We start from the raw sequence: 15845 nt of genomic DNA, 5'->3' as shown, positions 1-15845 counted from the left end.
TGACAGTCAAGTTAGCTAGTTTTTGATTGGCTGTGCAGGAACATTTTGACAATATTGTGAAACAGAGTGCTGCAGCTGGTGCTTATCTCAGTAGAGAAGATCCTGCTACATGGTCCAGGGCCTTTTTTAACCCTATTCACTGTTGTGAACATATGAACAACAATTTTTCAGAGTCTTTTAACAATATGATCAACAAGATGAGATGAGAAATAAACCAATTATAATGATAGGAATAATGTATGCTAACTTAGTTGAGACGTCTTGTTTGAGTGGCAGTTGAGGGGGGTTCCCTGTATGCATGCAGTGAGTGCATTGCATAGCATAAGGCCACAATGGAGAAAGTAAGTAGATTTCTCTTTTTTTAAATCTGTACCTTGTCTCAGAACTTATTTATGCAATTTCTAGGCCTTAAATGTATCTAGCACTAACCTTTACATACTCTGCTTGAGCAGGTATGCAGTGATTACTATTCAGTGGAGAACTATAAGGCCACATATGCACCAACTTTTGCACCACTAGATGATAAAAGTGAATGGGTCCAGGTACTTTTTCTTTAAATTGTAAACTATATGCCCTATTTATATTCTCAACTACATTAATATAAGTGCATTTGTTTTGTAGCCAAACATGAACAAGAAGATCTTGAACCCTCCTCACAGTAGGAAACCAGGAAGACCCAAGAGCAAGAGGGTAAGAAGTTATGATGAACCTCGTGTTGTGTTGAGAAGACAAAAAGGAGGTGTGGGAAATGTGGAAATGTTACTAACCACAACAAAAGAACATGTGCTGGTGGTGAAGTGGGATCTAATCCAACTGCAAAGAGGCAAAGGACTGAATGTGATGCACAAAGCTTCACCTTCAGCAACATAGAGCCAAGTCAGACCACCGGAGTTAGGGGTGCAGCTAAGTCAAACAAGAAGAAGAGAACGACATCATTTGTTGGTGAATGTTTTACAGGGCCTGGCAGTCAGCCTTTGGCAACACCATCTTCTACTCCAGCTTCCACAACACCTATGAGTCTGCCATCTATAGCACCATTCTACTCCACCCTCTACAATAAATAACCTTTATCAGAACTTCTTTGGCATTGGATCTGTATCTCAGAATATAAAACAAGGAAAGGGAAGGGGAAATGGAAAGGCTAAGAAGAAATGATTTGAGATCCGTTTTCTGATTTTTTTGTGTTTAAGAAGACAATATTTTTTTCTTTTGTAGACTTGAATTAATGCTGAATCAAAAGTGGATGGTTGTTTATTAGTACATTTGCAGGTTACATTTTCAGATTGTTGAGTTCCTTACATATAGCATTAAGTTGTAAACTTGAATGCATAATTCTGTTTTTTGCAGCAATGAAGACTTCATCTGAGACCCATTTAAAACCGTCACAATCTGTACAAGTGAGGTATGCTATGTTCTTGTTGTGTTCATTCTTGCAAAATTTCATCTCCATTTTTGATTTGCAGTGATCTTTGTTGCAGGTTTGATTTTGCAGTGGGCAGTTTTTGAAGCAATGACCAGATTCTCCGCAAGCGTAACAACCATTCTCTACTGGTAATTTCACCATCTTGCATTTGACAGGATCGATGGCATCGTCAAACCATTCAAAGTACTGACAGGTTGGAATTGAACACTTCAAAAACATTTTTTCGTTTGTTTCTTTTGCTTTTGAACACAATAGTTGCCTTATACCATTACATGGTATATATTTGCACCTGGAATAAATCCAAGGACATACCTTTGGATCATGAATTCCCTGTGCACAGATAGAACATGAAATTAGGGGTTGTTTTAATCTTAATCTTACCTTGCTGCTGCTACTGCTGCCTGAGGAGAGTTTACTTCATTTTGGCTCATGTCTTATTTATTTTTATTTTTTGATCTGTTGAGTATGACAAATACTATGGTTTTTCTCTGCAGGGCCTAATTTATATGAATGAAGCTGAATCTGACCGTTACAAATCCAACCGTTACAAATCCGACCGTTGCAATGAGTCACCGAGTTGACTCGATACTGGTTTGGTTACGAACTCAGACGAGGGTTAAGTCGTCTTTTACCTAGCAGGTTAACTGCCACGTAGCCAGTTAACTATCTAAATTCGTTTTTTGAAAAAAACGGGATGGAAAATGTCAATATCGGCCAGTTTATATAAAGATTCAAAAAAACGGCCAGTTTCTTAAATATGGTTCAAAAAGGTGGTTACTTTATTAAAAAGCCCAAAATTAATTACGAAAAATATTTAACTATTTAATTATCAACTGAAAAATCAGTTTTGTCTACTTATTAATAAGATAATTACCTGCAATCGTCATTAAGGGAGTAATAGTACGAACATAAATTCTAAAATGCCGAAAACCGCAAGCGAAAATGTGTCTGTTAGGATTCAATGAAATCCATATAAACTTTTATGCCCTTATAACTCTTTGATAAAAACTCCACCCTTTCGGCAGAGCAACTGTTATCGGAGTGGATTCACACTGTACGAGTCACAAGTAGGGAAATGTCAAGCACTGTCGCAGGAAAAAACCAAGAAAATGTGGCATTTTCCTTACTCTTAGAACTCTGTGAAAGCTAGGAGAGAAAATTCCCCGTCGAAGCAGGATCCGAATTTCGAACTCAGATCACTGATATTGTCATCCAGTGATTTTACCACGGTACTATAATGACACCGGCCACATATATCTTTCCAGATTCATCTAAAGTAATGGAACTTCTTGTATTTTTTAGTTTTAGGGTTTGAATTTCCCCACCATTAAATGCTTTTAGATTTCTCAAGAGATATTTGGTAGGTTTTTTTGCATCACACGTTTACGAAATCCAATCTCCAAAACCTAAACAATGAATTAAGTATATCCAAAAACCCTAATCATACCCCATACACCCGTCACCTTAACTTTTGAGGTGGTTAAATGATGTGGCTGACCTTAATTCATAATATGTGATGTGCCTAAACCAAATATGGATGGATGGTCTACGTGTGTGGAACTAATTAACACAAGGTCACTCAATTTTTTAATTTGATTAAATTAATTTAAAATCATTGAAAAAAGTTACAAATAAAACAAATAATAAATCACAATGTGACATCGCTAATACGATCAAAATCTTGTTGCATGCGCCTTGAGCTGTAATACCCTTTACCTTATTCTTTGTTGTTTATCAATTGAATTTTGTTAATGGTTCGTTTCTTCATAACTATAGCTTACTTAAAAATACATTTTAGGTCATTAACTTATTATTAGAAGACGCAATTTGATTAGACTATTAGCCTTGTTAGGTACAAAGAAGGCTGCAACTTGCTAGTGTCTCTACTCTCTTTGTTGCTACTACCAAATCATCTTTATGTTCCTAGATGATGGTCCTTAAAATGCAAACGTGATTGCCTTTCTCAGCTAGAAAAGCTGTATGCAAAAAGTAAGTGGACTCTATTATTTGATTTTTTGTAAAGGCAGTGTCGTCATTTCTAGGAAGAAAGGGTAGCTTGCCCTAACTAATTCTACAAATATGCACTTGCCAGATTTTTTTTTTTTTTTGTTGGAGTGGTACTAAAAAAGAGATTGCATTGCAAATTAGATATACTGAATTGGGAAATCGATTGTATCTCATGCACAAAGCCACTTTAGAAGAGCATTTTATGCTAAATCTCTCGTCAAAAATTGGTAACAAAATGAGGTATAGATTTGAGAATTACACTATTTGTAATTCATGATGATACTAGTGACCTAGTTACATACATTCATCTTGCATGTTGGTAGCTCAACCTTGAACTCCGCTTAACATTCATCTTGCATGCTTGGGTAGCATTTCAAGTTCCAATTAGGTTCAGGTTAGAGCAGGCACTGGGAACCCAATATCTTCCGTATCTCACAGAGAAAGTGTAGAATCTAGAGGATTGTAAGGATACTTAGGATCCGAAAATTTGTAAGAAATCACGTTGCCAAAGAATTCTTTCTCTACTACGCCATGGACACTTTTCCTTAAAGTCGCGAGCTACAATCATCTTGGTACAGGAATCTCTCTGAAAGAAAACGACACATGGTAGTACAGATTTGACACCATACATTAAAACAAAAGTGAAAACTGAATTGACAACTTTAAGAAAATTACATTTTTCGTTTTTTACCATAACATTGAATCCAAGTACTACCAACCGCACCACCAAAAACCTCAAACCTTTTTTTGTCTTTCAAAAATAAATATTTCTCATCTTCATATTTACTCCGAAGGAAAAAGCATTCATTCATATTCTAGTTCTAAGTTTATTTACATTGTCTTAGTTTTTGACCTTCATTTTTCTCACATGACAGAACAAGCATTAGGATTTTCATCACTAAATATTTGTGGAGCATGTACATATTCGACCACGTATCCTGGACCAGGACCGTATCCGGGGCCTTGTGAGTAACCAACACCAGGACCAGGAGCGTATCCAGGGCCAGAACCGTACACAGGGCCGGGAAAAGCGTAACCAGGTGCCGCTCCGTACCCGGGGTTGAATCCGTATCCGTTGGCGTACCCGTATCCTCCTTGTCCTGCGTAGTAGTCCATCTTGTTTATTCCGACTTCAGCTTTTCCTGCCTGAGCCGGAGCTTGATCACCTTTCTTATTTCCATCACCACCACCTCCGGCAGCTTTTACTTCAACATTTTTCTTCTCTCCACCATCTTTCTTCTCTCCACTATCTTTCTTCTCACCACCACCTTCTTTCTTCTCACCACCACCGTCTTCTTTCTTCTCTCCGCCACCGCCTTCTTTCTTCTCTCCGCCACCACCGCCTTCTTTCTTTCCTCCATCATCCTTCTTTGGAGCTGCCGCTGCTGGTGGTGGCACAATGTCAACACTTCTTTTCAATTTCTCTTTCAAGTATGGTGTTAGACTCTTCACATCCATTGTTCCTTTCACTGTAACTAAATCCTTGGTGTTACCAATTTTTACTTCTTGCACACCTGCAAAAATTTCCACATTCTTAGTCGATAATCAAGAACTAAATTAAACAACTTCAACATAATAAAATTTCAAATTAAGAACTAGTAATAATCTTAGTATCCTACCTTTATATTTTGTTATAATTTTTCTAATTTTGGTTATACATCCTTCACAATGCAACCTAATCTTCAGTACCACTGTCACCACAGGAGCCTGTAATAAAAAAAAAAACAATCATAATTGTTAATACCAAAATTCACTAAACTTGGGGTAATTTACTAGTAAATTAAAGGGCTTTGTTCACAAATTAACACTAATTATACCTCTTTTGGTTTCTTTTCCTCAGTTTTCTTTTCAGCTGTTTTCTTTTCCTCTGTCTTTTTCTCCTCTGTTTTCTTTTCTGCTGGTTTTTCTTCAACCTTTTTTTCTTCTTTCTTCTTATCACCTCCTTCAACTTTCTTTTCACCTCCTCCTTCAACTTTCTTCGGTGGTAAAGGAGAAATAATCTCAACTTTCTTCTTAGTTTTCTGCTCAAGTTTCTCTTTAATTTTCACTGGATCTACTTTTCCTTTTACAGTCAATTTGTTTGATGCAATGTCTCCTTGAACTTCTTCCACACCTAAAACACCCAAAATTAAACTCAATAAATACAAAAACACACAAAATCAACAACAATTCTCACCAAAATCTCTTTGATTGTTTACCTTCAAAGTGACTAACAGATTTCTTGACTTTCTTAGCACAACCTTCACAATGCATGTCAATTTTCAAAACAACAGTAACAATTCCATCATCTTTCTTAGCACCTCCATCACTCTTCTTCTCTTCTTTCTTAGTTTCTGCTACTGGTTTCTCGTTTTTGGTATCCATCTGCAGCACAAAAAAATTGAATTTTCTCTTGTTAAAATCAATCAAAAACAGTAATCTCATTTTCACAAACCAAGTAACAATAAGATCTAAGGAAATCCTCCCCCATTAATTAACAGTTATAATTACCTCTCCCATTTCTTTTAGCTGTGAGATGATTCTGTGATCCTAAAAATAGTGATTTTTGAATTGAATGATTCTTGGTTTTTATTTCTGGTGAAGTGTGAGAATATGAAATGATTCCGAGTATTTATAGGCGGCATTTATGTATGATGCATCGGTGATGTGTGATGTTATTAATGAGGTGCATGTAGGCCATGTGGAGGAATGTTAGGGTGTTTCTGAGTATATTGTATTACATGGTTGGTGATGATGTCATTATCGAATCTCTGCCGCCGGATTAGACTAACGGACATATTTCATGATATTGGTTCGATTTTTCTGTCCGCTTGTTTGATGATGTTTGATATTTACCAAACTACCACTTTGGTAGATAACTTTGAGATTAGAAGTGTCTAGAATTCAGATGAAAAGTGGTGAAAAGGTTACACAAAATTTCCGGATGGTAACTTTTCCAAGGTGAGAATTTTGAATGGAAATTCTGCAAAATTACACCATCTGAAATTTTGCCTATACCAATTAATGAGTGTCCATTGAGGAGGATATTTGTGCCCAATAACATGTTTGGATAACAAAAATAAAAATAAAGATATAAGTTAGAAATTTTATTTGTTCAAAAATAAATCACACATAGCTATTGGTTGGCAACCTAGTAACAAGCTGGACACCAACCCTCTCTGAATAGCAATGCCTAATCTATGAAAAACAAAACTACCATAACCACTACTAGCGTCATTATTAACAAGATAATTTTTCAGACGCTTAAAAACATAAAGTATGTTCGCCGAGTTCACCCAAAGTAGAGAAGGCCAAGACCCCCAGACCATAACCGAGTGAAGTGCACTTGTCCATATATTTAGCACGCTTCCTTGAAACTGCCTTAGAAATGGCTTTCCTTGGGAAAAAAGAACGAACACCATCACCAGTAAAGGGAGAGATAACAGTAACATCCATACAAACATCTTGCCCGTTTTCCCAGTTGAGAACAAGAATATCGGCAGGCCTCAAGTCTTCATCCTCATCTGAAACAATACCCAAAGAAACCTCCTTGAGAGCTCATACACTAACTTTGTAACAAATATCAACAGTAATATCACGGACAACATCATGTCGAAATTTACTTCCAACATCTTTAGCACAATGAAGCGCATGGTCTCCAAAAATGTCCATAGATTTGTTGCAACTAGTGCATAAGATATTCTCAACAAACAGAGGAATACCGAGACGATAACAAAGCACAGCCCGAAACTGTCTAGGACCAATGCACTGGTTAAGACCACTGATTGGCACAACAAGTAGATAATCTTGAGCATGCTTGATACGGTTACACTGCCATAAAACAGAATCTCTTGCAGACATGGAAAATTGGTCTGGGATTTGCTTCCTAATTGCATCAAAATAAGTGACTGCCAGGGAGTGCATGGAAAGGGGGGGGGGGGGGCAGTATCATCGACACAGTAAGAAGGAGGTAATCCACATACCTGAATAAAGTTCTGAAGAGCCAACTGATAAGCAGAGCCTTTGTTTGTTGAGAATAAACTACTCAGAATTGTCTTCTGTACAGAAGCGGTCTGCTTCTGAGAGGAAAGGAAACAGTAAGTACGGGTATCCGCCATGGTGTAGATGCCAAGTCCACCATCTTTGATAGGCAAAGTAGCGAATCGCTGTTGTAGAGGACCAAACCCTGCACCATCTCCAATAATTAAGAGTCTCAAATACTTAAGCAAATGATCGTCAAAAACATCAATGGCTGATTGCAATGCCGCTGGATTAGTAGTACGCATTGAAAAATAAAGACGAGACACACCAGTGCAATTACGAAGTAATAGCATCTCACTCTGAGGGTCCTTGAGTTTTTTGATTGCATCCATCAGTTGAACAGTTTTATTCACCCTGGTCAACATCATATCACTAATGAAGCTCGGATCCAAACTCACAGGTCCTCCCAAAAGATTAACACCATTAGAGGGCCTACCAATATCTGGGGGGAAACACCGTCTAAAGTGCTTCTGGGATCAATAGATGGCTAAAAGACTTCAGTTTTACGAACGTTAAGATGTAGCCCCCTGTTAGGTCCTTCAACTTCTATTATACTCAAGGCCTTGGCTACTTCCAAAGTATCCCCAATAATGGTACCATAATCAAGGTACCAAGCATGCAAATCAAGGGTGCAGCGAGAAGCAATAGTCTTCACAAGAGGATGAAGAGTCAAGGCAAAAACCAAGGGACCAAGGGGGTCCCCTTGCTGAACCCCAAGAGCAGAAGACAATATATATTGATCATAATAGAGTTTAGCAGGTCGCAAATAACAAAACTCTACCCAGCGAGAAATACCTGGACAGTGAAGACGAACCTCTTTGATGAGATGCGACCTAGTCACCATGTTGAAAGCATTGGAAAAGTCAATAAGCAACATTGACATTGTGTCTGAGTGACCTTCAACTCTAATAAGCTATTTACAACATGTAAAATACTCTCCCCACCGACAGGCACACCCACTCCAAATTGATAGTCGCCTAAGTAAGAGGTCATCTCTTACCCACTCTAGTTAGAAACAAAATGATTTTCTTTACTTTTAGATGTCATTCTAAATTGGTATATTCAAACGATGTGATGTTTTTGTTTCAAGCCTGTTATAGAGGCGGCATGGTTTATTTGAGGGGCGACAGTGTGATAGTAATGTCCCTCTAGTTGGTTAGGGGATGTCCTATAGAGAGTGTAAATTGACTGGATTACCCTCCCCATTTTTAACCTAAATCAAAGCTAAATTGAAAATTTGTTTTCTTTCTTCTTCTCTTCTCCTCCTCCCATCAACCGTAACCTCCATTAAAACTCAAAATTTCATCGTCTTCGATTAATCGACGATCCGAAAATTAATAAAGTGTAGTGTAATGACTTATATGAGGTATTCTTTGAAAACCCAATTACGATTTGGTTTATTTTGTTCGATTTAAGTTTAATTTCTATCAAAAATTAGGGTTTTAGATGAAAATTGAAATTTCTGGGTTTAGGTGAGTTACGACTGATTTTAACTCAATTACGAACCGTAACTGGAGATTTTGATGTTTTTACGGTGGGTAATAGTTCAATTACCAACCGTATGTTCTTATATCTGAGAATTTTCTTCAGTAACGGTTGGTAACCATTTTAGTTTACGAACCGTAACTCAGTTACGGTTGGTATCGAGCATTTGGTTACCAACCGTAACTGAGTTACGGTTCGTATCGAGCATTTAGTTACCAACCGTAACTGGTTTTACGATTGGCTTTTCTTCAAATTTAACCAGTTACGGTTGGTAGAGCAAAATTCCAACCGTAATTAGCTCTGAAAATGTAAAAAAAATTGAATTTTTTACGTACTTTAGATAACTTTGAGCAACAAAAAGTTAGTTGGGACTAATTTAGAAGTATACCCGGTCATTTGCAGGTCCTGGTTCTTCTTTTTGTTGGTTAATTTCTTCAATTGATTGAGATTGACATTCTCCTCTAAATTTTTGTTCTTTTTTTAACTCAAAAAATCTGATTTTGGTTTTGATTTTGAGTTAATATAAGTGAAATTAATCATTAACAATAAACTTGATTATCATCACCAAACTAGGTTGTCAATTATGAGGGTTAATTTGTCATTTCCAGTCTTTTTGGATAAGGGACACTTGAATTATCATGTAATGACCCTTTTTATCCTATTACAATGTCCCCTCTAATAAACCATGCCGCCCCTATAACATGCTTGTTTTGTTTAGTATATCCAAACTAATTTTTGACTTTTCTGTTTCCAGAAACCAAAAAACAATTTCCAGGTTGACATCTAGATATATTATAGTTGACAGTTAAAAAGATCGGAAAATTGGTCATTTGTCCAAATATTTTTAAAACGTGTTTCAAATGGACGAGTAAAAATTAGTACAGGTGAAATGGACACTAAAAAAATAGCAAGGATGAAATTAGATTCATCCTAACTTAAACTTAAAAAATAGTAAGGATGAAACTGGATGCATCCTGATATAAATTAAAAATAAGAAAAAGTATTTGAAAATGGGTAGAATGAAACTATTTACACCCTGGTTATTTTTACATTTTTGTCCATTTAAACAGTATCAAAATCTAAATATCCTTTTCACCCAGAAATTGTTGATTTTGGTCTTTTTAACCAATTTATGTAAAAAGATGGGGCTCAAGATTCATAGTTTTTCAGTGTAAGATTTAAACGACTATCCAGAGTGACATAATCCCTATATGGATGAGTGTCAAATGACTGCATATCAATATCAACTATTGTAGCACAACGATAAAATCATTTGGTAATCCTGAGTTCGAAATTCGTCGGCACAAATTTTTTTTTGATTAAAAGAAATATCAGGATTTCCAGCTCGTACATACCAAAATCTTTGTCGATCAAAAAGAAAATCTGACAACTGCACCGTCGTTTCTATAATATAGATATAGATTTACCATTTTACTATAACTACTATGTTTTACAGTTCAAAATGTTATAGTCCGTGCAGCTGGGAAGCACGGACACTGACACGGGACACGGACACGACACGACACGGACACGGGGATCGGCAAAACTTCAAAATCATCAGGACACGGACACGTCTATATATACATTTATAAAATGGTTTTTATATACTAAGATCATGTTGTTATAGTATATCAAATACATTAATCACGCAAATACATGAAAAAACTCTATTTTATACCGTTAGGTTAGCTCACATATTGAAAAATTAACTATTATACTGAGTTCCTTGACACACTAGGTCAACAAACTACTAAAATGGAGTATAGATTTCTTCACGTGTGTCGTGTCGGTGTCCCACGTGCGTCGTGCGTCGGTCGCGCGTCTGACGCGGACACGGAGCCAATACCTGTGTGTCCGTGCTTCATAGCCGTGCAGCCATTATTGCTGGTGAAATAGCAACCTTGTGAATAAACAGACCCCAATTCCTAGACCAAGACCAAAGCAAAGCACGTGGTTCTGCTGTGATAAAGAAGGTAATGAGAAGCTCACTTTACCTTTAACATCAACTGATAGATATGACACCACCCTATAATAGCAACCCTCCTCAAATGACTTCACTCGTGATTCAAATTTTGTCATTTTAACCATGGGGGCTAATTATCCATTCAAAAGTAACCTACAACTGGCCAAAGACTGACTGCATTTAATGATAACAAATATAATCAGTCAATAAAATTGACCATATAAGCTTGATAGAAAGGCACTTAAAATTTTGACTATTTTTGTCAATACCGTGCAGCTTGAATTTTGAAACCATCACTGCCCATATCATGCATGTGCGAGTAAACAACGACTTACTAAGGCTGCCACTGCGACCACTAAATTCTATCGGTTCTCAAATCCGTATATATACTCTTTTTTATTTCGAGGAAAGTGATATTTTACTTTGTTTTGTCTAATTAATTTCTGGGTAAAAATGAAAAGAAATGAAAAAATCATTATGAAATTGATGTAGTATAATGAAGCTTTAAAATAGCTTCTTTTGAAAAATTTGATGAAAAACAAAACTGCTTTTATCGAAGCGGATAGACGTATCATTGGGCGTACTGCATTGATAATTTTTCGTAAAATTCGGTAATTCTTGTATCAAATTTTTAACATACAAGTGTCTCAAGTTCAATTTCAAGACATGTGACTGTCAAATTCAACAAGTCATCAACGTTATAGTCAAGCAGCATTAAACGAGTCATATTTTGAACGTTTATAAAATCAAATTTGGTTTTTTCTTCTTCACTTTTTTAGTGTCAATAAATGAATTATTGTGTTTACAGTATAGTAGTACAGTACTGGTGGCTAGTGTGTGATTGGGGAGTTGGGCCTTGGCAGAGACCACTACCTACTCATCATACACTATGTACTACTGTATGACAATTCAATCAATACTTCATTTAATGATTATTATTAAGAATTAAGAATAAAGTTTAACATTCTTATTACGCATAAAACAAAATTTAATGTGTCATATGAGGATTACGAATGATGATTAAATGTTTGAATATGAAGATAAATAATAGGATAAGAGAGGCTCTAAATAAAGTTAGATGGATTTGGATTATGTGTTGAAAATTTGGTCCTAATCTGGTTTACTTATTGGCTGGTGGTTTAGTTATTTGATTCCATCTGTTTCGGTTTATTACGAGTCTGATAAACATTAGTTTCATATAAAACGTCACCAGATTATTCCTTAGCAAAGTAGTAAAAAAATGGGTATCAGTATCCCACATTTTTAAAATTAAAACTGTAATTTAAATCGGTAGATTAAAAATTCATTTAATTGGGGCCTATGGCTAAATGATAAAAAAGGTCACTAGAAATTACTTCACACCACCCTTTATCAAAATAATTACCAAACTACCTATTTTATTCCTGATTAATTAACACTAATTAATCATATTAAGGGTTAATTTTTTTTTTGGATGTAAGATTAACTAATGTTAGAGAGTTCATCAAAACATCAACATTTTGATTTTTTTTTCAAAATTACTCAGAATCGGTTTACGTTAATTCACTTGTAAACCGATTCTGGATTGGTGTTTAGAATTACCAGAGGACATCGATAATCGGTTAACACTGAAATGTTTTATAATCCGATTATGAAAATCGGATTTTACTTGTGACATATATAAACCGATTATTCCTTTCATTACCAATTTTCATTCATTGCATTATTATTGTAGGATGCATTTAGCACATGCATCAAGCCTTTAAACCCCTGGGCGATCCTAGTGGATGAGTTATAGTCTCGTGAGGGTTTACATAGAGGTCTACCCACAAAATCTTCTAAAGCCATCAATCTTCCTTCGACGAAGACGATACCGCATCCAAGTAGTCCGGGTTATCCTCCGGGATTCTATCTGTCAAGAAGTGATAGCTTGCATCAAAGACGAATGCTTCCCCCTTTACTTCCAAGTAGCGCGCTTTCACGACTTCGTGTTACAAAAACACAAAAACAAGCTTACATTTGTTAGTGGTGTTTCGTTGGAAGATAACACAACATGGGGTACGTAACAAAAACCACAAAATTACTTACAAATTGTGCAATGGACAAGGTGAAGGGGCGAGCGTTAAAAATCGGAGGTTGGAGAGCTAAAAAAGCAAGTATCGCATTTTCAAGGACTAGGTGCCTTTCATGGATGACTTGAACACTTCTTGCGTTAGGATTTCCAAATTCTTGGATATATATGTTGTGTACTTTAACCCAAAAGGTTTTTGAATCCTCCCTTTCGGAGGATTGACGTCTAAGCCGATTTTCCGCATACCATGCTTTCGTGATTGTCAAATCTTCCTCGGAGTCGAATGATGTCATTTCTTGTATGTATATGTATGAAATGAGTAGTTGTGGAGTATACGGAGTGAGGGGGAATAAAATGATCAATTTTGGGGCAAATGGGGTCCAAGAGTGAGGTCTCTATTTATAGAGAAAGTCCCAAACGACTATTTTTTTTGAAAAACGTGAAATAATTTGAAATAATCGGTCTTTTAGAAGCACAATAAAAACCGATTGTGTTTATATGCCACAAGAATCGGCCTTTCTTGCGACAAAAGTAAACCAATTAAAGTCATTTTAAATTTTGAATTTTCACCGATACTAATCGGTTTATATATTTCCAAATGTGATCCGATTCCAAAACATCCAGAACGATTGGCTTGCACAATCGGTTTATAATGACATATCGAGTAAACCGATTCTTGGCATGTCAGGCTAGAGTTATAGATAAACACATAATTATAATTAAAGCTTCAAGTTCATCAAGTTCAACACAGATATCATCCAAAATAAAAACCTTAAAAGAGTGTTAAGAACTTAAGATAACCACAAGTCTTATATACCTAAACTTTTAATATCTAAAACTTAAACAGCTGGAGCACCAGCATCAGCAACAACAGCACCACCGGGAGCATTTGCAGCACCACCATCAGCAGGAGCACCAGCACCAGCATCACCACCATCAGGAGCAGCAGCTTGTGCTTCAGACATTAGTTCCCACATGCCTTCAAATTCTGCATGGAGCTCCCTCCCAGATGAAATCAGGTTTCTCCTCATCCTGGCGAAAGTGATGACCTCAATAAGCTCTTCAAGTGAAAGATTATCAATCAATGCGAGGGCTTGTTCAAGACGGGTTTCAACTCCGAATGCAAACTTATATAGGCTCCTTACTGGCACTCTTTGTGGTTGCCTCAGGATATCCTACACGGTTAAATCACTATTGTAGAATGGTAGGTGTCCGAAGTCCATTCTACACAAAAAATAAACAAAAATCAAGTTAAAAATCGGTACATAAAGAAAACTATGTAACCCGATTATGAAAAAAAGATGAAAAGACTATATTAATCGGATTATACATATTACATATATAAACCGATTCTGGCGATGTACTTTCATATTTCATTTCTAAGCCAGAATTCGTTGATGTTAATCTTTGTGTAAACCGATCACTGTGTATGCTCTTCATGTCGAAAACAAAACCCAGAATCGGTTTATTCGATTTGTCAATAAAAACCGATTCTGGGTGTAATCAGAGTTTTGATTTGTCAAAAACGATGATTTAAAGATGTAAATCAATAAGATAAGAAGATGGGTTGATGGAGATTTACCTTCTTCTTGGTTAGATCGAAGATCGTCGGAGTAGAAGATTAAAAAAAAATTGATTAGGGTTTTGAGAATTTGGAAAGTTTATGATGAAAATAGAAAGATTTTTTAGGTTTAGGTTTTTTTGATTTTGGATTTACTGAAAATGGAAAGATTAGAATTTATATGAGTGAATTTTAGAAATTAATGTGGAGGTAAATTAGTATTTTTTGTAAGGTTTGGGTGCCTAGAGTAATTTGGCGGTGTGAGAAGGAAAAACCTATAGGCCCCAATTAAGTGGTATAGGCCCCAATTTAGCTAGGTTAAAAATAATGTGGTGTTGATATCTAAGACGTGAGTTTGTAACTCTTATATTGTACCATTCTAAGTTGTTAGGAAAGCCCCCTACAGAGTTGCTCTTCTAATAACGTGTTTAGATACTAGAAGTATAAATATAAATTAGAAACAAAATTGTTTTGCTTCATAAAAAGTGAAATTTTTTGATTCTAAAAGTTGTTTGAAATTCAACCGCTAAGTTGACTTCTTGATTTTTAACTTCTAAAAGTTGTAAAGTAATTTCTAAATGCATATCCAAAAGGGCTTTAATAGGTGTTTGAATACTTACCGAGAAGTTATTTTCTGATTTAATTAAGCCGTAAAGTCAGAAATTAATTTGTTAACACAAAATCAACACGTTTTCTAAAAGAAAAATATGTTACTTTTTTTTACAATAAATTTTTTCTTCTTTTCTTTTCTTCTTCCACTTCTAATTTGATTCTGCTTTTGGGAAAGTAGAGTTGTTATATCCAAACACCTTATAAATCTCGCCCTAATACGCAGTAGTAATAGTACTGTAAGTATTGTAGGAGGAGAGCACCACTCCTTCATCTTGGAATGGTCCAAACCTGAAAACTTTGGTCTGTTATTTAACTAGAAGGCAGAAAATTCATCCATGTCAATGAATTTCGACGGGCTATGACAAAATATAAATGCAGTTGTCAACAATAGTGTACGGTGTCATATACTAACTAATAAACTAATCTACCGTTGAAGGCGGTAACCTATACAATACAGAACGAGATCATGTATGTCATTGTGATTCAAAACTACACCATCCAAAATTATCCCTGTGATCAAGCACCATGACCTGCAATTGTGGCCCAAGATGTACCCCAAGACTCTAAGATCTGCCTTGTGGTGAAAATTTGTCTTGTGACAAAAAATCTCACATGCCCCAAAAATGAAATGAAATGAAGTTAAGTCGGAGAAGTTAGGTTGTCATTGCAGTACAGTACTAAGAGCTAGTGCGAATACTTCATTTAAGCTGTGAATGTAGCACCT

At 36.0% G+C, this 15845-nt stretch overlaps 1 protein-coding gene and 1 long non-coding RNA gene across 2 annotated transcripts; one reads left to right on the top strand and one right to left on the bottom strand.

The window, feature by feature from the left end:
• Nucleotides 1–463: 463 nt before the first annotated feature.
• LOC113338244 lies at nucleotides 464–2125 on the top strand. The gene is made up of 4 exons (XR_003354690.1): nucleotides 464–542; nucleotides 1348–1402; nucleotides 1479–1616; nucleotides 1918–2125. It is a non-coding gene; the product is annotated as an uncharacterized LOC113338244 (long non-coding RNA).
• A 1935-nt stretch (nucleotides 2126–4060) lies between these two features.
• On the bottom strand, nucleotides 4061–6046 carry LOC113338812 (heavy metal-associated isoprenylated plant protein 3-like). The gene is made up of 5 exons (XM_026584200.1): nucleotides 5921–6046; nucleotides 5629–5794; nucleotides 5248–5543; nucleotides 5050–5137; nucleotides 4061–4944 (listed from the first exon to the last, which is right to left on the bottom strand). The coding sequence occupies exons 1-5, from the start codon at nucleotides 5927–5929 to the stop codon at nucleotides 4295–4297; spliced, it is 1209 nt and encodes a 402-aa protein (XP_026439985.1). The 5' UTR covers nucleotides 5930–6046; the 3' UTR covers nucleotides 4061–4294.
• Between the last annotated feature and the right edge of the window lie 9799 nt (nucleotides 6047–15845).

The sequence above is a fragment of the Papaver somniferum genome, unplaced genomic scaffold, assembly GCF_003573695.1.
Source record: "Papaver somniferum cultivar HN1 unplaced genomic scaffold, ASM357369v1 unplaced-scaffold_19, whole genome shotgun sequence".
NCBI lineage: Eukaryota > Viridiplantae > Streptophyta > Magnoliopsida > Ranunculales > Papaveraceae > Papaver > Papaver somniferum.
Note: the sequence above shows the minus strand (reverse complement) of the source record. Positions and strands in the feature narration are given on the sequence as shown.